The 22,777-nt window shown below is 46.7% G+C and overlaps 1 protein-coding gene across 1 annotated transcript in view; it reads right to left on the minus strand.

The window, feature by feature from the left end:
• LOC107106493 (ovostatin-like) overlaps positions 1–22,777 on the minus strand; it is a 51,027-nt gene that overhangs the window by 2,339 nt on the left and 25,911 nt on the right. The window contains exons 4-5 of the mRNA XM_015406654.1: positions 4,631–4,683; positions 1,258–1,278 (exon numbers count right to left, since the gene is read on the minus strand). Coding sequence (XP_015262140.1) covers positions 1,258–1,278; positions 4,631–4,683 — 74 coding nt within the window. The remainder of the gene's footprint in view (positions 1–1,257; positions 1,279–4,630; positions 4,684–22,777) is intronic.

The following is a 22,777-nucleotide window of genomic DNA, read 5'->3' on the forward strand; positions in this document are numbered from 1 at the left end:
TGCACTTGTCTGCTTCTGCGCATGCCCTTCGGGACTTGGGGGGGGGGGAGGGACAACCAACCCAGCCACAGGTCCGTGGTTGTGGCACGTTAGCGATGTGAATGAACAAACATGGGCCTGCTGCACTATAATGCTGGCTTAGGGGGTGCTGTGTGATCAACGCAAAGCGTCCCAAACTCAAGCGGCTTATTTAGAGCCGATATACTGCAGCATCAAACGGCTTGTGTGACAACACCCTCTGTCTAGGAATTTGTCTTACTGGCATATATAGTCAGTGCTAATTGAGATACATTATTGGGAATCCATCAATACTTGGAAGCCTTTAGTTTAATTTTTGTACTAAAGAAACCAGGGACACCATTAAATGTTTCTCACATTTACAGTCAGTGTTCTTATCAACACTTCTGTTTGAGGAAAGCTTTGGTTACGTGCATTGGTTAGCTTAAGTCTTGCTTCTCATTCTCTGTACTAAGATTAACTTTCATAATGACACTTCCATCAAAATGAACTTCAAGTTATCCAAATGTATAAAAAAGCCACAGAGGTTGCCCTGTTATATTATATTCAGGTGCAATGCAAGAAGTGAATCAACTATTGATGAAGATGGAAGAGGAGGAGGAGATTGGATTTATACCCCGCCCTTCACTACCCAAGGGAGTCTCAGAGCGGCTTACAAACTCCTTTCCCTTCCCCTCCCCACAACAGACACCCTATGAGGTAGGTGGGGCTGAGAGAGCTCTTTCCAGAACTGTCCTTGAGAGAACAGCTCTGACAGAACTATGGCTTGCCCAAGGCCATCCAGCCAGGTGCAAGTGGAGGAGGAGTGGGGAATCAAACCCGGTTCTCCCAGATTAGAGTCCGCACACTTAACCACTACACCAAACTGGCTCTCAAGGTGGACCACATAACCATTAATGATATCATCCTTAAAGGTTAAGGGATCATCTATTTATTCATTCCCTGGGTTCATGATGCTTTCTGGACATTATACCACCTACATGGACCTCAATGTCTTGGTTTTTCTTCTTTCTTTTTTTTAAACCCTGGGCGGGCTAGTGATTAGGATAGACCCAAGGGCATATACGTTTTAATTTCCAAAACCTGCCTGCTGTTTAATAATACATTTCCAGCTCAGCGTTGTAGCTTGCAGGCCCTGCAGAACTCAAGACTTCTTTTGTAGCGGAAGGTTGAAGAAAAAACAAACTTTAGTCACACCGGGAAAGCACAGAAAATAACTTTGAATATCCAGGCTCTTACCGTGATGTAGATCAATGGATACTATAAAGCAAAAGGAAAAAAGAAAAGAAATAAGATAACCATTAAAACTGGAAGAACCAACAACAACAGATTGTAAGTCAGTCAGTCCTGTGGGCAGGCCATTGCATGGCTGAACTGCCCTGAGCAGCTAGTTGCACCAAAGGCTTGCCTGCTCGCCTCTAGAAAGTAAGAATTGTCCCCAGGTGACCCGGTAGAGAAGCTGTTGACTAGCTGGTTCCTCCCTTCTCGTGGTACCTGAAGCACAGGTGCAGGGCAGGAGAATTCAACCACGGTGGTGGACTAGTAGCTGTCAAAGCAAATTGAGTATAATGAAAAAAGTAGATGTTCTAAGGGCCAGGATAAAAGTGATTGCTTCCAGACGAGCCCTTTTTGTTTGGAATCGTTGACATCCATTCGCTCCATTGCAGAGAATACAGAAGAGACGTCATGGTCAGTCCATTGCATTCGACTCTTGCCTCCCCCTTTCCAAGGAACTTGTTTGTGGTGATTTTTTTAACATCACTTTTAATGCAATTGCAGTAGCACCACAAAGTTGGGAAAAGGGTGAAAAGCTTAGTTTCTACAGTATATTGTGTTATCCTATGAATAATTTTTTGTATTGCTGCAACCTGCATTGTATATCTGGTCAGACAGATCAACAACTAAAATGGACTGGGTCAGTGAGGAAAGGAGGGGGGCACCAAGATTGGCCAGTGCTTAAGGCACCAGTGAGCCTTAATCTGCCCCTTCCTTGCCCCAGAGCCACAACACTGGTGAAACAGGAGGGGGATGCTGGCATGACTGCCCCCCCCCAGTTCTCCCTTGTCTAGCTACATTACAGCTTCAGCCGGACTGCTCAGCATATTAATAACAGAGTCCTGAATGTGACTGCCTCCCTTTCCAAAGTCATCTCAGGATAATGGGAAGGGAGAAAGCTTGAGGAGAGAGAAAGGCGTCCTTAAAGGTGAGCATACCCACTAAAGGCAGAAGATCTCTTACCCCCAGTGGGCCTTGCCCACCAGCACTACAGTGGCCAGCAAGAGGAATACTTTTTTTAAGACCACCATGGGCAGTAGTACGACATCACTTCCTGGGAAACCTGGAAGTGGTTTCACGCCTCCCTAGGGATTGCCAGAAACTCTATAGTAAGCTATATGGTAAAGGTAAAGGTTCCCTTGCTCGAAAGCCAGTTGAATCCGACTCTAGGGTTGCGGTGTTCAGATGAACGGAGATCCGTTTCAAAGCCGAAGAGCCAGCGCTGTCCGAAGACGTTTCCGTGCTCATGCGGCCGGCATGACTAAACGCCAAGGCGCACGGAACGCTGTTACCTTCCCACCGAAGTGGTACCTATTTATCTACTTGCAAGTTCTTGCTTTCGAACTGCTAGGTTGGCAGGAGCTGGAACTAGAGATGGGAGCTCACTCCGTCATGCGGCACACTCGGGTCTCGAACTCCTGAACTACCGACCTTCCACAGCCTGCAGTTCAGCGTCTTAACCACTTGAGCCATCGCAGCTCCCAAGATATATGGTAAACTATGATGGAAATGCCATGATGTCACTTTCTGGGAAACCTGGAGGTGGTTTCACCCCCCCCCCCCCCCCAGGGATCGCCAGAAACTCTAAAGTAAACTATATGGTAAATTCTATGATGTCACTTCCTGGAAAACCTAGAAGTTACATCATGCCATCACCAGTAGCTGCCCCCCTATATCCCCACCCAGCCTCCTGCTGTCCCAGGCCATTAAAGCCAAAGCTAGGAATCGAAACTTCTCCCGGGTAAATGATGGGAAGACACTACACAGGCAGCTTGCAAGGTCATAGATAAGCAAGAACGAAGGAATGCAGCAGCAGTTGGTACACAGGTCAAGCAGATGCACTCTTGCCCATAAACATCATGGCAGCATAGCTGACACTAGGCCCATCACAAATGATAGAGCAAAAAAAAAAAAGAGAGATAGGCAGAATTGACAGTGACTTTATTTCATTTTCACACAAATAAATTCTAATTAAAAAACTGAACCAAAAAAAATGGTCTTTGCTGATGGTTGGAATGAGCGCAGTTGCCAGGAGAAGCAGGAACCACTGTAGACACCACAAGTCCTGAAGGACACACTGTCCAGGGCATTAAGTCCTTTGAACACAGCAGACAGCTGAGGATCATGCAGGAGATGGACATTATAGAGTTTCTATGGAGCGATACTAAGTGCGACCAGGCCTGTAGCTATAGTGGGGCATTGCGGGGGGCCGCCCCCTAATCAAAAGCCCTGCCCCACAAACAGCCATGCCAGAAACCTTATTTTTGACCATGACCACGGTGGTACTGGGCTAGCAGAAAGGGGGGTTGTTGGAGACGTAATGAAGATGCCCTTCTAAGCTTTCTGGCGCCATGGAAGGGAACTCAAAAGGCATTTAGATGCCTTCTGCACTTAAATGCCCTCTGAGCCATTTTTTCCTTGGAACTGACACGCCCGCTGTCCTGCCCCTTGAAAGGAAGGGCTAGAGCCAGGCTCAGAGCCTCCCCCTTTAAAGACAGGCATTCAGGTTAATGTAATTAACTGTAATTTAACTGCCCCTTTAAAAATTTAAATGCCTCTCCCAACAACAACAAAAAAATCCTTGCCATGAGCTTGAGTGTGACAGTGATTTTTACCATGTTTTTCTCCTGTTGGTCTACAGAAGAAAAAGAAGAGGAAGAGATTGGATTTATACCCCGCCCTTCACTGCCCAAAGGTGTCTCAGAGCGGCTTACAATCTCCTTTCCCTTCCCCTCCCCACAACAGTCACCCTGTGAGGCAGGCGGAGCTGAGAGAGCTCTGACAGAAACTGCTGTCTTTCAAGGACAGCTCTGATAGAACTACGGCTTGCCCAAGGTCATCCAGCAGGTGCAAGTGGAGGAGCGGGGAATCAAACCGGTTCTCCCAGATTAGAGTCCACATACTCCACTACACCAAACTGGCTCTGTTGAAAATTGGGGGCTGCTGCCCAGAGGCCTCCTGCTATAGCAGGAAACCGGGGAACCCTGATTATGAAGTCAAAGATGTAATTCCAATTCCAGCTGACAGTAGAAGAGAAATCCTCAGCCGTGCCAAGGGGAATCAGGGTGGAAAGATTCCTTCCCTCTCCCTTCTCTGTAAACATGTACCACCTCTTTGTTTGTGTCTGGCATTTCTGCATTTGGTAGTGCACAAGGCCAGGACAGAGATGGCTTTGGATCACAGGAATACACCCGGCTCTATTCAATTCAAGTCTGCAGGCCTGTGCTCTGGAAAAACTGCAAAGCATTGTCCCCACAGATTTCAGTTTCTAAATATCTGGAGTATTCTTCAAAATCCATAGTTGCTTGAAAACCTACTGATTTTAAATTAAGCTCACCGTTTGGTTAACTGGTTTAAAATCTTCATCCAGAGTAATGACACGAAACATCACTAAAATGAAAGGGCAGAATGAATAAAACAATCAGTTTAATGTGGTGGTTTTAAAATGACATTTTACAAACTCTGTTGTGATACCCACAGATCCTTTAAAAGAAGAGAGAAGACATTGGATTTATACCCCACCCTTCACTACCTGAAGGAGCCTCAGAGCAGCTTACAAACTCTTTTCCCTTCCCCTCCCCACAACAGACACCCTGTGAGGTAGGTGGGGCTAAGAGAGCTCTCTCGAGAAATGTCCTTGAGAAAACAGCTCTGAAAGAACTTGTGACTGACCCAAGGTCACACCAGCAGCTGCATGTGGAGGAGTGGGGAATCAAACCCTGTTCTCCCAGATTAGAGTCTGCGCTCCTAACCACTACGCCAAACTGGCTCTCTAAGGAAAAATAAGGTAGTGCAAGAAATCAGACCTGCAAAAAATTTCCATTCAGGTATACTGATCTAACCCGCACAATTTTTCGTTACAAAAGATGGGTAAAATGTAATCATGCTTCATAGTTTTTTAACCAAATTATTTCTCTTTAAAACTTTTAACCCGCTTTTCTCCCCAAAGGGTCACTAAAAAAAAACACTGAGTCCTCTAACAGTCGGTTGATAGTCTCTTGTTCCACATTTATAAGGTTCACTGTCTTCCTTTGGCCTCCCCCCCCCCCCCCCCCCCCCCTCCCACACACAGTCTTAGGGCCAAACTGGATGTTTTGCTCATCATGTATTCTCCACAGGAACTGGCAGCCATCTACAAACCTCTGAAAACCATTGATGAGAGGCAAAATCAGATAAGGCCTTGGTTTCTATGCCAATGTGGTATAGTAGTTAAGTGCAACGGACTTTAATCTGGAGAACTGGGCTTGATTCCTCCACATGAAGCCTGCTGGGTGACCTTGGGCCAGTCACCGTTTTCTCAGAACTTTCTCAGCCCCACTTACCTCACAAGGTGACTGTTGTAGGGAGAGGAAGGGAAAGGCAATAATTGTAAGCTGCTTTGAGACCCCTTAGGATAGAGAAAAGCAAGGTATAAAAACTGACTCTTCTGTTTGCTTGGCCCTCAGAGGAACTGGTTGGCCGCTGTGTGAGTAAGACAGAGGAGAAAGAGACGGGGGGGGGGGGGGGGGGACAAACGTGACCCAAAAACTGGAATCAAGAACCACAAGGGTAAGAGAGAAGTCTGATAAAGGGCCAATATTAAAAAACGTAATGTAAACTTATAATATACAAAAATACATGCATTTATTAGAAAGTTTGTTTTTAACTGTCTTTCTAGGAGGAGGAGGAGGAGGAGGAGATTGGATTTATACCTCACCCTTCACTCAGAGCCTCAGAGCGACTTACAGACTCCTTTCCCTTCCCCCCTGCAGCAGCCACCCTGTAAGGCATGTGAGGCTGAGAGAGTTCTAACAGAAACTGCCCTTGAGAGAACAGCTCTTATCAGAACTACGGCTTGCTCAAGGTCATCCAGCAGATGCAAGTGGAAAAGTGCAGAATAAAACCCGGTTCTCTCAGATTAGAGTCAGCGCACTTAACCACTACACCAAACTGGTTCTCCTACACCAAACCGGCTCTCATAAATATTTTTTTTTGAGAGCCTGTTTGGTGTAGTGGTTAAGTGTGCAGACTCTAATGTTTCCTCAAGAGCACTGCGATCGGGGAGTCTCCATCTCCTGGTAGTTCCAGGCCCCCGAGAGATTAAGTTTGCTTCTATTAGGGCCAGGGCATTTTCGGTGGCGGCTCCTACCTGGTGGAATGAGCTCCCAGAGGAGATCCGGGCCCTGCAGGACCTTGTGCAGTTCCACAGGGCCTGTAAGACGGAGCTCTTCCACCAGGCTTTCGAGTAGGAGCCGCCGCCGCCACTATCCCACCATCGAGGTAGTGTGTCATCGGCTGCCCTACTAAAGGGGGGCAAGCATGGCCTGGCAGAAGTTATAGACAGCGTAGCAGGAGACCGCGCTATTGAGATACTTGGCCGCCAAATTTGGGTGGTTGTTCCCATCTTGGATGACTAATATAGGCACAGCACCATGTTATAGGATGGAGTATACTGTGGTTTTAAATGTTGTATTTTATTATATGTTTTATTGTATTTTATATCTCGGCATTGTCGCATGTGAGCCACCCTGAGCCTCTGGGAGGGCGGGATACAAATCAAATAAATAAATAAATAATCTGGGAGAACCGGGTTTGATTCTCCACTCCTCCACTTGCACCTGCTGATGTGACCTTGGGTCAGTCACAAGCTCTGGCACAGCTGTTCCTGAAAGAGCAGTTTGTGTCAGAGTTTCAGCCCCACCTACTTCCCAGGGTGTCTGTTGTGGGGAGGGGAAGGGAAAGGAGTTTGTAAGCCACTCTGAGAATCTAAGTGAAGGGCGGGGTATAAATCCAATCTCTTCTTCTTGTATATTATAAGTTTACACTAGGTTTTTAATATTGGCCTTTTATCAGACTTCTCTCTTATCCTTGTGGTTCTTGGTGGCCGCTGTGTGAAACAGGATGCTGGACAACTGGACCACTGGTCTGACCTAGCAGGCTCTCCTTATGCTCTACATCCCTCTAAGCAGGGGTCATTTCGTAGAAAAAGGTGCAGGAGCTCATTAGCATAACTTATTTGCATATGCCACGCCCCCTGACATCACCGGAAGTGTGTCAGAAGGCAACACCCACCGCTCAGGCTCCACTGGACTGTTTTGGATTGCTAGCTTTTGGGGGGGGGGGGAACATGCAGATCTGTCCTCACAGAGGAGGGAGAGCTTGTACCTGAATAAAACTTGGTCTTAAAGATGCCACTGGACTCTTTTGGACCGGGGGGGGGGGCAGGGGGCTCTGCAACTTACCTGGCTGCTTCTTGCTCTGCCTGAGGGCTGCTGGGAGCAGGGGGTGGGGCTTGTGGCATGTGCCCGCCCCCTGGGCTCTTTACTGCCAGAGCTCCGCGCCTGTGCACTCCTGCAGGAAATGACCCCTGCCTCTAAGAGTGCTGTGTGTGACCCTGATTTGGTTAGTTGTGTGGTGTAAGGGGGGGGAGGGACTCCCCCTCCCATCTGTGTTGTTGTTCCCAACCTGAACTGGCATGGGGAGGTGTTATTTGCCTCATCGGCTGGCTGCGCGTGTAGGTGTCAGTGCTCGTGCAGCCACCGGATGGGGCACCCAGCATTGTTTCAGGTTGGGAAATGGTGCAGAATGGGAGAGACCCTCCTCCCTCCACGTCGCAGAACCTGACCAGAATCAGAGCCACACAGCACTTTTAGAGGGAGTCCTCCACAAGGATGGACAGCTGACAGGTGGCTGCCAGTCCCTGGTAGGGTTGCCAGCCTCCTGGTGGTGGCTGGAGGTTACAACAGATCCCCAGCCGACAGAGGTCAGTTCACCTGGAGAAAATGGCCGGTTTGGAAGGTGGGCTGTATGGCATTATACCCCACTGTAGTCCTTCCCCTCCCCAAACCCTGCCCTCCTCAGGCTCCACCCCCAAAATCTCCAGGTATTTCCCAATCCGGACTTGGCAACCCTAGCCTCCGGCACATTCAGTTTGGCCCTTAAGTAAATACTTTGGATCCATGAGAACAGTCTAAACAACACAGTTAAAAATACAAGTCATCGATATAAAATTGCAACCCTGAATGAACGACTTGCCAGAAAAGGTTAATACCTCTAGGGATCCCAGCCCCCCTGGACGGGGAAGGGGATCCTCCAATTTGGAGCAGGCTTCCCTGCCGGCGGCCACCTTGCTGGCAGAGGCAAATTCTGCCCCCAAACAACTTTTTTGGGCTACTTCTGGTAAAAGTAGGACATGTGGGCCCCTAGGCCCTAACGGTAAAACCAGAAGTACCGTCCCCAACACTACAGCATCACCAGGAGTGTCATCGTTGCTCTGGAAATTTTGTGGGGGAGACACTCTGGTACTGGGGCAAACTCTATGGTTTTGAGGGCGAAAAACCATAGAGCTTCACACAAATACCAGAGCGTCCCTGCGTGACATTTCCGGCGCAATGATGTCACTTCCGGATGACGTCATCGCGTCAGGGACATCGCGTGATGTCTCCCCACCTCCCAGAACATCCCCCAAAGGCCCCCGCCGTCAGAGGAAAGGGACCTGGCAACCCTAAATCCCACTCCAGTTTAAAATTTGCCCTTCAAGAGGCCCTCTGGAAGAGAAGACTCAGAACAGCCATTTTTACATTATCTGACTTATGCATTGGTAAATTCAAGAGCTGTGGTTCCAGGAAAATTTATATGCCTGAGCTAGGCTCATGGGAAAATACCTCTACTAGGCTTGCTGGCTAAGCTGAATCATCACAGTGATTATCGTTATTTCATCACAGTGAGAAATACAAGCTGCCTGCTAGCTTTACCTGACGGATCATCACTTGGGAAATGTACAATAGATTACTGCATTCTTTGATACACATTACTGTACATTGGTATCTATCCTCCATCAGGAAGAAGACAGTTTATACTGGAGTGGGTTTCTTCGATTATGGACTCTTCGTGTTATGTAATTTAGTTTGAAAGAGATTGAAATGTTGATGTTGTTTGAAAGTGTTTACAATACACTAGAGTTGATGGTGTGTATATAAATCAAATATATTTAGCTATAAGTGCATGTGAATATTGTGTTTATTATTTCAACACGGTGTTTTTTGTGTTTACCTAACTTAGCCATGTTCCCTCTGTGCTTGTTGTTGGGCCTCCAGGTGGGGCCTGGAGATCTCCCGCTGTTACAACTGATCTCCAGCTGACAGAGATCAGCTCCCCTGGGGGAAATGGCTGCTTTGGAGGGTGGACTGTATAGAGGTTTACACCATGCTAAGATTTTTTCCCCTCCCCAAACCCTGCCCTCCTCAGGCTCCACCCCTAAATCTCCAGGAATTTCCCAACCCAGAGTTGCCAACCCTCGCAGAGCTGTATGTGTGGAGACGGTAAGGGTGGGGGCCTGGAGACCCCCTGGAATCGTAGCCGCTCTCCAAACTTACATAGATAAGTTCCCCCGGAGGAAATAGCAGCTTTGGCATTCTGTCCTGCTGTGGCCCCTCCCCAAACCCCACCCTCCCCAAGCTCCATTCCCCAGAGTCCCAGGAATTTCCCAGCACTGTATTGGCAAGTCAAGGAGACAGCCCTTTAGATATGTGGACCCCCAGGTCCTAACGGGCAATAAAGGCAGGAACCCAGCCAAGCCCAGCTCCTTCAAGGTTGGCCGCAGAAGTGCAGGGTGGCTGACTCCTACAAACGATCCAAAGGAATAACACACAGTCCCCAAAACAGTTAGGAATGAAAACAATATATACAGTCGTATGCTAGGTGCCCACAGAACAATACGACAACAAAGGAGACTATATTAAAGCCATAACATCAGGGCTTTTTGTTGGAAAAAGCCCAGCAGGAACTAATTAGCATAAAGGCAATACCCAACAGTAGAAACTCATCAGCATATTATGCCACACCCCTGACACCATGGCTCATTAGTATATTAGGCCCCACCCCGTGCCTTTCCTTGGCTTGCGGGGCCACCGGGCAAGCCTCCCCCCTTGAAGGGAAGCGTGCCCACGGCTTGCCTGCACCCACCGTTGTGGGGAGCCTGGGCAAGCCAGCCCTTCGAGGGTAGGAGAGGCAGTTTAAACTGCCCTCCCTTGGCTTGCCCTTGGACAGGTCGGGGAAGGCATTTAAATGCCTCCCCGATCCTTCCAGGCCCCCTGCTGGCCGGCCCGCCTCCGAGTCACTGGTGGGGGGTCGCTCTCCAGGCCTTCCCTCTGTAGCCACACACGCAGAGGCTGTAGTGGGCGTGGCCAACTCTGAAGCCAGCTGGAACTCCATTCCTGTGCGTTCCTGCCCAAAAATAGCCCTGCATAACATCATTTAGTGTCTGTTAATAAAGACTAACAACATATTCCATCACAGAAAAAAATACAAAGGTCGACAGAAATTCACATAGCCGTCTGCTCAAGTCTCTCTCAATCTATATCCCTCAAACAGTCTGTTGTCCTTATTCACAGACTGTTTGAGGGATATAGATTGAGAGAGACTTGAGCAGATGGCCATTTGAATTTCTGTCGACCTTTGTATTTTTTCTGTGATGGAATATGTTGTTAGTTTTATTAAAGGTAAAGGTTCCCTTGCTCGAAAGCCAGTCGAATCCGACTCTAGGGTTGCGGTGCTCATCTCCGTTTCAAAGCCAAAGAGCCAGCGCTGTCCGAAGACGTTTCCGTGGTCATGTGGCCGGCATGACTAAACACCAAGGCGCACGGAACGCTGTTACCTTCCCACCAAAGTGGTACCTATTTATCTACTTGCAATTTCTTGCTTTCGAACTGCTAGGTTGGCAGGAGCTGGAACTAGACAGGAGCTCACCCTGTCTTGCGGCACCCGGGTCTTGAACTGGTGAACTACTGACCTTCCACAGCCTGCAGTTCAGCGTCTTAACCACTTGAGCCACTGCAGCTCCTTTATTACCAGACACTAAATGATGTTATGGCTTTAATATAGTCTCCTTTGTTGTCGTATTGTTCTGTGGGCACCTAGCAGACGTCTGTATATATTGTTTTCATTCCATCCTGACTCCTACAAACGACCAGAGAGAACCACGGAAAGAGATCAAAACCGCAACGGAAGCACTGTGGACAATAACGAAAACAATTCACAAATTATATTAGAAAGTTCAAATCATACAAAGCCCGATGAAGAACGATAAAGTCACAATTTCAACATTCAAAATACATCCTGCGCAGAAAAATCCAAGTCCAATTCAAAATGATCCCTAACATGAAATGACATGAATAAAGATTGCTTATGAAAACAAAGGGCTTGTGTGGGTAGTTCTTGCCAATACAGGATGTGGGCGTTCCTTGTTTTCTTTCTTGTTTTAATGATACTTCAGCTTTAAGCGCTTGATGTGAAATCATGTTGATGGCATCGAATCCTTTGGTTATGTGAATGCATTGTTCCTGTGCTCTCTTCTGAGGAAGAGTTCTGTGAAACGATTTTCAAATTGACGGCATAATTAAGACAAGAAAGAAAACAAGAAACATCCACATCCTGTATTGGCAAGAACTACGCACACAAGCAGTTTGTTTTCAAAGGTAATTTTTATTCACGTCGATTCGTGTTAAGGATCATTTTTTAAAAAGGTTTTTATTTCTTTAACATTTAACATAGTTCAACAAGATCAATAACATAGTCCTTTTACAGCAAAAAATGTATTTGATATTAATATTTAAGCACACATTCCTAAAAATCAAACAATACCCATTAAAAAATGATGATGTCACACTACAGTATTAATACCAGACAGATCTCTCTCTTATATATTTTTATATAAATATATAAATCTATATATCTAATAGCCAAGTTGCCCCCGGAGTGCGGATCGCTAAATCAGCGCTCCAGGGGCACTTGGGGGGGAGGGGGAGGTTTGTGCACACGTGGGCCAGTCCCCACGTGTGCACAAAAATGCTAAAAGTAGAAAAAAATTTCGGGGGGATGTTTAAATCCCCCCGAAAGTGCAAGAGCGTTCCATGCGCATGCACACGGAATGCTCTGTAGCTGACCTCGCCACCGCCTCCTCGGAGCCAGCCAGGCGGGGGGGAGACAGGCCTCGCCGCCGCCGAGCCCGGCAAAGGTGGGGGGAAAGGACCGGCCTCTCCGCCGCCGCCTCCGCCTCGGAGCCGGGCGGGTGGGGGGACGACCGGCCTCGCCGCCGCTGCCGCCACCGAACCCGGCAAAGGGGGGGGGAGGACCGGCCTCGCCACCGCCTCCTCGGGGAGATCAAGCAGGGGGGGATGGAGGAGACAGAGCTCTTCTCCCCCCCCACGAGTATCGCGGGTCCCCATCTTGTGCTTATCTAATTCCCTTTTGAAGCCGTCCACGCTTGTAGCCGCCACCACTTCCTGTGGCAGTGAATTCCATGTGTGAATCACTCTTTGGGTGAAGAAGGACTTCCTTTTATCCGTTCTAACCCGACCGCTCAGCAATTTCATGGAGTGCCCACGAGTTCTTGTATTGTGAGAAAGGGAAGAAAATGGATGCTTTGGAAGGTGGACTCTATGGCCTTGTACCCCACCGAGGCCCCTGTCTCCCCCAGGCTCCATCCCCAAATCTTTAGGAGCTTCCCAACCTGGATCTGGCAACCCTATCCCCCCATCCCCCATCAGTGGCCAGGGGGAACCAGGCTATATCATGGCACTTTCTCTCCCAGTGACCAAATCAGGAGCAGTTAAACTCCAGGCTATAGAAGTCTGAAAGTTTGTCTTAAGTAAAATCCCCCTTCAGTGTCTTTTCTTTAAGAAACTAATAATTATCATCAATGGATAGGAAAGTCCACAGTACTGGGGCCACTGCTTTACAGGCCCTGTTCCTAACTCTCATGGATGTCATTTTACATGGGGTGGTATAACAATCAAGGTTCCCTTTGCTGATGATGCGGGGTTGGTTTGTATGGGGAGGGGTATATCCTTGTTGCCCTATTCCATAGCTCTTTACAAAAATATCCAAGAGAAATGCATAGCGATGCTGGGTTACCAGATTTAATATTCTGAGGTTGTTGAGAAGAAGAAAACAATCCGGTTATGGCTTTGTTGGTTTAGATAAGCGAATTACAGACATTGTCATTGTGGGGGCCCCCAATAGCTTCCAGAGAACCCCATAGTCCCCCAAAACGGCTTCTGCAAAATCTATTGTCAAAGGCAAAATCGCTGGTTTTGATTAGCAATATACAATCAGACTGGAATAAGCTTCATTTCCTGGAAAGCAAACTCCCCAACCGCCACCACCCCTATCTCGCAGTGGCGTGGTTACTGTTTTGGCAGAGGGAGTCACTGTTTCAAAAGGTTACATTTATGTGTGGCTGGAAGAATAAGGCCGAGTTGCATTTTCATTGAGCTGGGACACCGGAGACCCCTTTCTACCGCCAAGGATTACAAATCATGGCCCATGAGAAACCTTTAAAAGCGTAATGGGTAGAATTTCTGTTTATTTTCAGAACAGGAAGAAATGCAGGTATTTTAGAAAGCAGAGAGGCCACAATGTGTACTGTATTTTAGAAAGTAGAGGTATTTTAGGAAGCAGAGAGACCGCAATGTGTACAGTAAACTCTATGCCCTGGCATGCATCGGGAAATGTGGAAGACCTTTGCCCCTGACTTATGTCTTTATAACAATATTGTGTTTCATAACAAAATTCTACGTAACTTTTGTGCCCAGTATATGTTTTTTTCCCCCTAATAGAAACCTGGAACGGGGCAAGTAATCGAGCAAGCTAATGAGATTGTTGCAATGTACCCTTGGCATCTGGCATGCCTTGGGGTCTTTTGTATTCCTCAACCCAGACAGCAGTCGCAATAATACTTCACACATATTATCTCAGTATGTCTTACCTAGAAGTTGACGAGTGCTTTCATTCCCATACTACAGATGTGTGCCTGGGAAGACTGAGGCTAAGCAAAGAGTGGCTTTACCTGAGATGACTTTTCAGTGCAGAGCTTCCTCCAGCCTAAGCCCATTGATTAACTGGGGTGTAGTGGTTAAGAGCGATGGATTCTAATCTGGGAGAACTGGGTTCGATTCCCCACTCCTCCACATGCAGCCAGCTGGGTGACCTTGGGTCAGTCACAGTTGTCTCATAACTCTCTCAGCCCCACCTACCTCACAGAGTGTCTGTTGTGGGAGAGGAAGGGAAGGCGATTGTAAGCCACTTTGAGACTCCTTTGGGTAGTGAAGAGCAAGGTATAAAACCAACTCCTCCTCTTATTATTGTTGTTGTTGTTGTTGTTGTTTTGTAGCACCTGAGAAGTTTCCCAACTTGTTTCTAGGTGGATTTTGGTGCCTTATCTTGTATTTCCTGTATCATTTTTTAATGTTTGTTTTGGCCTGGAGCCTCAAATATGGAAGCAGCTCAGGCCTCTCTGGACCTCTAAGAGCTCCTGAAATATTCAAACATAAATTAGTATCCTTAACAAGCGTCTCAGTGGTACAGAAGGGATGTTTGTACCAGAGAAGTCGGTACAAGGAAAAGGTGAACAGACACTTGCCATAGTTAAAACATAATAAGGTGGATCGAACCATCTTCCAAGGAGACTTCCTCCAGCCACTGGAAGAGCCACTCAAGTGGGAGGAACATAAGAACATAAGAGAAGCCATGTTGGATCAGGCCAATGGCCCATCCAGTCCAACGCTCTGTGTCACACAGTGGCCAAAACCCAGGTGCCATCAGGAGGTCCACCAACAGGGCCAGATCTCCAGAAGCCCTCACACTGTTGCCCCCCCTCTCCCAAGCACCAAGAATACAGAGCATCACTCCTCCAGACATAGTGTTCCATCTGTACCCTGTGGCTAATAGCCACTCATGGACCTCTGCTCCGTATGCTTATCCAATCCCCTCCTGAAGCTGTCTATGCCTGTAGTCACCGCCACTTCTTGCAACAGTGAATTCCACGTGTCAATGACTCTTTGTGTGAAGTTTCCTTTTATCTGTTCTCAGCCTACTGCTCACCAATTTCATGGAGTGCCCACGAGTTCTTCTATTGTAAGAAAGGGAGAAAAGTACCTCTTTCTCTCCCTTCTCTATCCCATGCATAATTTTGTAAACCTCTATCATGTCACCCCTCAATCACTGTTTCTCCAAGCTAAAGAGCCCTAACCCTCTTTAACCTTTCTTCATAGGAAACCTCCTTAGATTGAAGGAAGGCTTCAAACTTGAGCCAAAAGGAAAGGCGGGGTATAAATATTTTAACTGATAAACAGAGAAGTGAGTGAACTTTGTTTGGCGGAGTGGTAGAAATCTTGGCCCAGAAATCTTGGTCCATTCTCTTCAACCCCCTGCTGTGCAGCTGACTTTCCCCTAGGGTTGCCAATCTCCAGGTGACAGCTGGAGAGCTCTTTAAGCTCTGGTGCTAATTCAAAGTGCTGGGGATGTGTGTTGCATTCTGGCAGGAAATCTTGGCCCAGAAATCTTGGTCCATTCTCTTCAACCCCCTGCTGTGCAGCTGACTTTCCCCTAGGGTTGCCAATCTCCAGGTGACAGCTGGAGAGCTCTTTAAGCTCTGGTGCTAATTCAAAGTGCTGGGGATGTGTGTTGCATTCTGGCAGGAAATCTTGGCCCAGAAATCTTGGTCCATTCTCTTCAACCCCCTGCTGTGCAGCTGACTTTCCCCTAGGGTTGCCAATCTCCAGGTGACAGCTGGAGAGCTCTTTAAGCTCTGGTGCTAATTCAAAGTGCTGGGGATGTGTGTTGCATTCTGGCAGGAAATCTTGGCCCAGAAATCTTGGTCCATTCTCTTCAACCCCCTGCTGTGCAGCTGACTTTCCCCTAGGGTTGCCAATCTCCAGGTGACAGCTGGAGAGCTCTTTAAGCTCTGGTGCTAATTCAAAGTGCTGGGGATGTGTGTTGCATTCTGGCAGGAAATCTTGGCCCAGAAATCTTGGTCCATTCTCTTCAACCCCCTGCTGTGCAGCTGACTTTCCCCTAGGGTTGCCAATCTCCAGGTGAGGGCTAGAGATCACTCAAAATTACAACTGCTCTTCAGGTAGCAGAGATCAGTTCCTCTGGAGAAAACAGTGGACTCTGTCATTATACCCTGCTGAGGTCACCACAGCAAATTGACACTGTTTGCCCAAAGCCGGAGCACTCTCCCAGAGCCTCTTTCTAGATCTCATTGTATTTATTTCCACAACGGGCCTTATTCCTAGTCTTATATATTACAATAACATTCAAGATTTTAAGTTTTCTGGAACCACCTTAAGCTGCAATAAACAATCCAATATGATATACAAACACTTCTGTAAGGTCAGTCTGAGGTGGATTTAACTCATACTGACAAATTTGATATGTAACTTTTTCCATTATGTACATTTCCCATATCTTCCGATACCATAAAGTGAGGGTTGGTGGATCTGAACATTTTCAGGTAGTAGCTATAGCAGATTTTGCTGCCGCTAAAAGAACGGAGATGAGTTTTTTCCTAACCTGTGGGATTGAAGCATCTGGCCAGTAGTTTAAAAATAGTACCTCCAGGGAACAGGGTACTACATAGCCTGTCATTGCAAATATTTCATCTAACACCGCGTGCCAGGATTGTTTGATTTTCTCACATTGCCACCAACAGTGTGCATAGGTTTTTGCCCACATTTTTTTCAAACAGAGTGGAGAGTATGCTGCTAAGATCATTTTGAATGGGACTCGCCTATGCAATATGCATTTTGAATGTTGAAACTGTGACCTTTTGGTGTAGTGGTTAAGTGTGCAGACTCTAATCTGGGAGAACCGGGTTTGATTCCCCACTCCTCCACTTGCACCTTGGGCAAGCCTGAGCTCTGAAAAAGAGCAGTTTCTGTCAAGAGCTCTCTCAGCCCCACCTGCCTCACAGGGTGTCCGTTGTGGGGAGGGGAAGGGAAAGGAGTTCGTAAGCCACTCTGAGACACCTTTGGGTAGTGAAGGGGGGGTATAAATCCAATCTCTTCTTCTTCATCATTGGGTTTTATATGATTTGAATTTTCTCATGTTAATTTGTGAATTGTTTTCATTATTGCCCACAGTGTTTCTGTTTTGGTTTCAAATCCTACAACCTGGCAGCCGGCCACATGCAGCATGAGCTGGAGACCCACTTGAAAGCTTCCGGGGCAGCCCCAGGTACAGCCCACTGCAGCAGCGCAGCCCAGAGGTGATAGAAGCGGGGATCAGAGTGATTACTCCAGCAGAGTCTAGGACTGAGGACTGTTTTGGGTTGGTCTTTAAAGGAAAGAAAAGCTCTAGTAACAGCCCCAGCCTGTATTTCCATTCACACCAGAGGGTCCAGGAACACTCCCAGGCTCTTTATCTGATCCGCTAATGGTAACTGTAGGAGAGAGCAAGAGTAGGGATGCTAGACACACACACACCCCTGGTGAGGGCAGGGGTCTCCCACTGCCAGACTCCACTTCTCCACCACCAGCCAGCTGGTCAGTACAGGGGAATTACCCCCCCCCCCCAAAAAAGGGACAAATGCTCAGCATTTCCATGACTTACCTACATGACCCAGAAGTGACATAGGCACATCGGGGACTTTGGGGGTGTCACTCTGGGTTTTTTTGGGGGAAAACTCTATGGTAGAGTGTCGCCCCTGGACGTCCCCGATATGCCTATGTCACTTCCACATCACGTAGGCACTTCACGGAAATGCTGGACATTCTTCCCTGCTCCCGGTAAGTGCACCTCCCCTTCCCCTGCTGACTGCTTGGAGGGACCTGTGACCCCTACGCAAGAGTCCAGTAGCTCCTTAAAGACAACTGAAGACTTGGCTTCCTCTGTCTACACTGCCTGGGTGCACTGCTCTTTTGCAGCCACTAAATGGGTCCTGTCTTCATCATCATATGCCCTGCACTTGGGGGAGGCGTTTGTGGATACTGGAAACTGAATCTTTGTTATCTGTCAGTTTTAACAATTTTAACTGTGTATGAAGTGTATTATTATACTGTATCTCTTAATCGGTCGTGACCCACCTTGAGCTTGCTTGCGGTGAGGGCGGGATATAAATCCAAAGATAGATGGATAGATGGATAGATGATAGATAGATAAATGGATAGATAGATAGATAGATAGATAGATAGATAGATAGATAGATAGATAGATAGATAGATAGAATCTGGGAACAATTTGTGATGATGATGATGATGATGAAGAAGAAGAAGAAGAAGAAGAGATTGGATTTATACCCCGCCCTTCACTACCCAAAGGTGTCTCAGAGCGGCTTACAATCTCCTTTCCCTTCCCCTCCCCACAACAGACACCCTGTGAGGTAGGTGGGGCTGAGAGAGCTCTTGACAGAAACTGCTCTTTTTCAAGGACAGCTCTTATCAGAGCTATGGCTTGCCCAAGGCCATCCAGCCAGGTGCAAGTGGAGGAGTGGGGAATCAAACCCGGTTCTCCCAGATTAGAGTCCGCGCACTTAACCGTGACACCAAATTGGCTCTAATGGAAAAAATGATGGGGAAAATGTCAGCTCAAATACAACATTATGACTCTCCATGATTTAATTTTGCTGGAAAATGGTCTATTGCACTGGAATATTTGACTGAACAAGAAGTTATTCCAAGTGAGGTTAAAGCTCTCAATTTACCGCAACTATAGACAAGTATGGGCACCAAAGAAAACTCCATTGCTGTCACTATTAGACTAATATCCTACTGTTCTTAACCGTAAGTCATAGCACGATAAGATATCATTTACCTTTTCCTTCGTAGATATTCAATATACGCTTAAATCAAAAGCACATGTATGTTGACAATTATGTTGTATTCTAGTTTTAGTTCTCTATGTTTGTTCAGTTGGATGTTTTATTGCTTGTGATTTCAAAATCGTAATAAAATGTTTGGGGGAAAATAAATAAATAAATAAGATTTAAAAAATAACAAAATTTGTGCCAGGGGATGAGCTTTCATGAGTCACTGCTCATTTCTTCAGATGTATATGGCCGACCCCTTCAGATGCATATGGCTGACCTCCAAACCGGCTTGACATAAATGCTGAAAATGGGGATGTCCACCAGTCAGTAGGAAACAGCCATTTCCCACATAAAATGAGAAAAACGGGGGGGGGGGGGGGGTTTAAAGGTTTCCTTCAGTCCCCTGTGTCTTTCCCAGTACCTGGGCCAGCCCCAAAGATGCAGCTAGGGCACATAGGGAGATCAGGCCTCCTGTTTCCGTGGGAGACCTCCTTGCCTTCCTATCTCTCGCCTGCCAACCCACCAAGGGTTGAGGGAGGGGAGGGACTTCCATGGAGCATAATGCCATAAGTCCACCTTCCAAAGTGGCTGTTTTCTTCAGGTGAACTGATCTCTGTTGCCTGGAGATCAGTTGTCATAGGGGGAGATCGCCAGCCATCACCTGGTGGTTGAACTTTGTGAGGAAAGCTAATGCAAGCTCTGCAAACAGAAACTCCAATGGAACCAGAGGGAGGTAAAAGATCCTTTAAAAGAAGAAACTTATTTCCATTGTCTCCATTGAAATCCAGCAAACTTCCAGTATATACTGGAAGCAGATAAGCTTTATAATTATTACACAATGGAAACATATTGTATGCTTTTGAATGGGTAGTTTGAAATGCTTTAATATGACTGGGGAAGGGGGAACGGGGGGAGTTGTAAAAGTTTGTAGCTCCTAGTTTTAGGGAAACAGGTGATAGCATTGGGCTATCTAACCAGCTATGTAAAGCTGGTTCCAGTATTTCCTACGTTTATGTTGATTTTAGAACGTTTAGAAATGTTTTTTGGGGGTGGGGGGAGGGAAGGTTGAGTTTATAATAGGCTAGGTTGTTAAGACACCTGAATAAATGATAAAAAACGTCATGAAAACACATATAAGCTTTGTATAAATGCTCTTTTAAATGCTTTTATTGCTTTTTTAATATGCAAGTCATGTAAAGTCAGACAAACTGTTATCTGTGTTATGCCAATAAAGGTTTCTGTTCTGTTCTAAGTCAGACAAACTATGTTATTTAAGTTGTGTTGTTTTGGTTGTTATTGAAAATAAAAATTATAAATTAAAAAAAAAACTTTGTGAGGAAAAACAACTGTGATATGATAACGAAACCTTGTTAGAGAAAAATATATCTTCTTTAATTATCCAGCGAATAACAAATCATAAAGGTGTTTTCTTTGAAGTAAATTGGTCTCAAGTTTTTCTTTCTGACGGTACAGCACTCAGTGGACCGTTTCACGCAAGGTTTCATCAGATGAGACCTTATACCGTGTATTTTTTCCGACTCCCTCTTCCTTTCTAGCTTACATCATTTGATTATGTGGAAAGCAGCTATGTGCTGCCCCCTAAAATTCTTTCAAGACTGCTTCAGTTGCACATATTTGCTTTTCACATAACCAAATGATGTAATATAGAAAGGAAGAGGGAGTAGAAAAAATACAAAACCTTGCGTGAAACGGTTCACTGAGCGCTGTACCCTCAGAAAGAAAAACTTGAGACCAATTTACTTCAAAGAAAACACCTTTTATGATTTGTCATTCACTGGATAATTAAAGAAGATCTTTTTTTCCTCTAACAAGGTTTCCTGATTGTGTCATGGTTGTTTTTCCTCACAAAGTTCAGCCTCTCCCGTGATCTCTCATCCTTGACATCGCCTGGAGATTGGCAACCCTATCAGTTCCCCTGGAGAAAATGGATGCTTTGGAGGGTGGACTCTGTGGCACTGTACCTCACAGAGGTTCCTGTCCTTCCCAGGTTGGCAGGGGAAAAACGTTCTAAAAAGTGGCGCCATACCACCATAGAGCTTTACCTGAGTCCCAGATAGTGCGGTCAGATGTGCCATTTTATCTGGTGTCGTGCCAGTTCAGAAACGGATTTTATCTGTGCGATCACACAGTCAACATCTGCCTCCCTTCCCCAGCTGTTGCCTTCCGGCTCAAAACTGCTTTAACCCAGAGTATTTTGATACCAGGTCCCCAAGTGGTGTTTTCCTGATTCTCCAGTTCCAGTCGCATTTCCCCCCTGTGATGGCTCCTCTGGTGTCGAGCCACTTCTGGTTTAAACCCCCTCCCCACTCAAAAGCTGCCTGAGGCTTCCGCTTTTCGGCCACCTTTTTTTAAAGTGTTGCGGTGTGCGCGTAGGCGGAGCTCCACCACCACGTTTTTAAAAATAATGTTTAAACGGTGCCTAGTTTTAGCCTTTAGATGAGTTCGAGATCTCATGGAGGCCATTTTCGGGGTAAATGTTTAAAGGGAAGTGTTCCTTTAAAGTTTAAAGGGAAGTGTTACAGCAGTCGGGTTGAAGTGGAAATCGCTGTTCTGCGCACATGTGAAAATTTTAGTTCTACAGATGGCTGCCTGTGCGCATGCCCAAACAGAGAGAGGAGGGGGAAAAAACACTGACGCACGCTCCCGCGTGTGGACGACAGGGAGCGATGTGGCTGCGCAGCGATCCAGAGCAAGGAGGTGAGTGCGATCACGATTCTCCAGGTTAAAAAAGACCGCATCGAGGCCGGAGCAATTTAAACCGCTCCCAGCACGTCGTCTGACCGCACCCAGAGTGTTGCATTGGCATCATGCTAGTGATGTGACATCACTTCCAAGTATTGTGCAGTCAGTGTGATGCCTTCCTCTCTATCCTACCTTCTCTTGCAGGTTGGCAGCCAATGGCTGCGTCACTGAGATCATCAGTTCAAAAGCCTTACCCAAAAAAAGGAAGTTGGGGCCACTTCTGTAACTGGTCAGATGCTGTCTTGCCAGGAAAGATATACCAAATATTTGGTTTATAGTTTCTTCCCGTCCTGGCTTTCTACTCATGCTCTTTGCCAGAAAAGACGGCTTCACAACAACTTCCCTTCTGTATTTTTTGACAACCTGCTTTCCGCCAACAGGGTCGACAATTGCGGCAACCAACAGGAGCGTTTCGCTCACCCTGGCAAGATTTTACAAGCCAGGCAGGTCACCGCCCTAATTTATGGAGAGGAAGTTGCCAGTTGCCAGGTGGTAACAGCAGAGGGATTGCCGGAAGGATGCAAACAATGATGAAAACAACCGGGATGTAGTATTATGAAAATATATTTAGACTGCTGTTTTGCAGTGAGTAGTGTTTCTTCAGCAAGTAAGAAGAAGAAGAAGAAGAGAAGAGATTGGATTTATACCCCGCCCTTCACTACCCAAAGGTGTCTCAGAGCAGCTTACAAACGCCTTTCCCTTCCCCTCCCCACAACAGACGTCCTGTGAGGTAGGTGGGGCCGAGAGAGCTCTTGACAGAAACAGCTTTTTTTTTTCAAGGACAGCTCTGACAGAACTACGGCTTGCCCAAGGTCATCCAGCCAGGTGCAAGTGGAGGAGTGGGGAATCAAACCCGGTTCTCCCAGATTAGAGTCCGCGCACTTAACCACTACACCAAACTGTCTCCGAGACGTATGCATACACACTACGGAATGTGCACATACTCCCGTTTCACATGACAGCTTTTTCTCAGTGTGCTGCGTAAATCACATTAATTTACACGTCAACAATTCTAATCTGTGAATTAACACTCAACATTCTTCCCACTCGAATGAAACAGATTCTTTCCATGCTCATGGGGGTGGCTGGAGATTCCCCAGAATTACAACTGGCCTCCAGAGAACAGAGATCAGTTCTGCTGGAGAAAATGGCTGC

Source organism: Gekko japonicus, unplaced genomic scaffold (genome assembly GCF_001447785.1).
Source record: "Gekko japonicus isolate JY-2015 unplaced genomic scaffold, Gekko_japonicus_V1.1 scaffold188, whole genome shotgun sequence".
In the NCBI taxonomy this organism is placed as follows: domain Eukaryota; kingdom Metazoa; phylum Chordata; class Lepidosauria; order Squamata; family Gekkonidae; genus Gekko; species Gekko japonicus.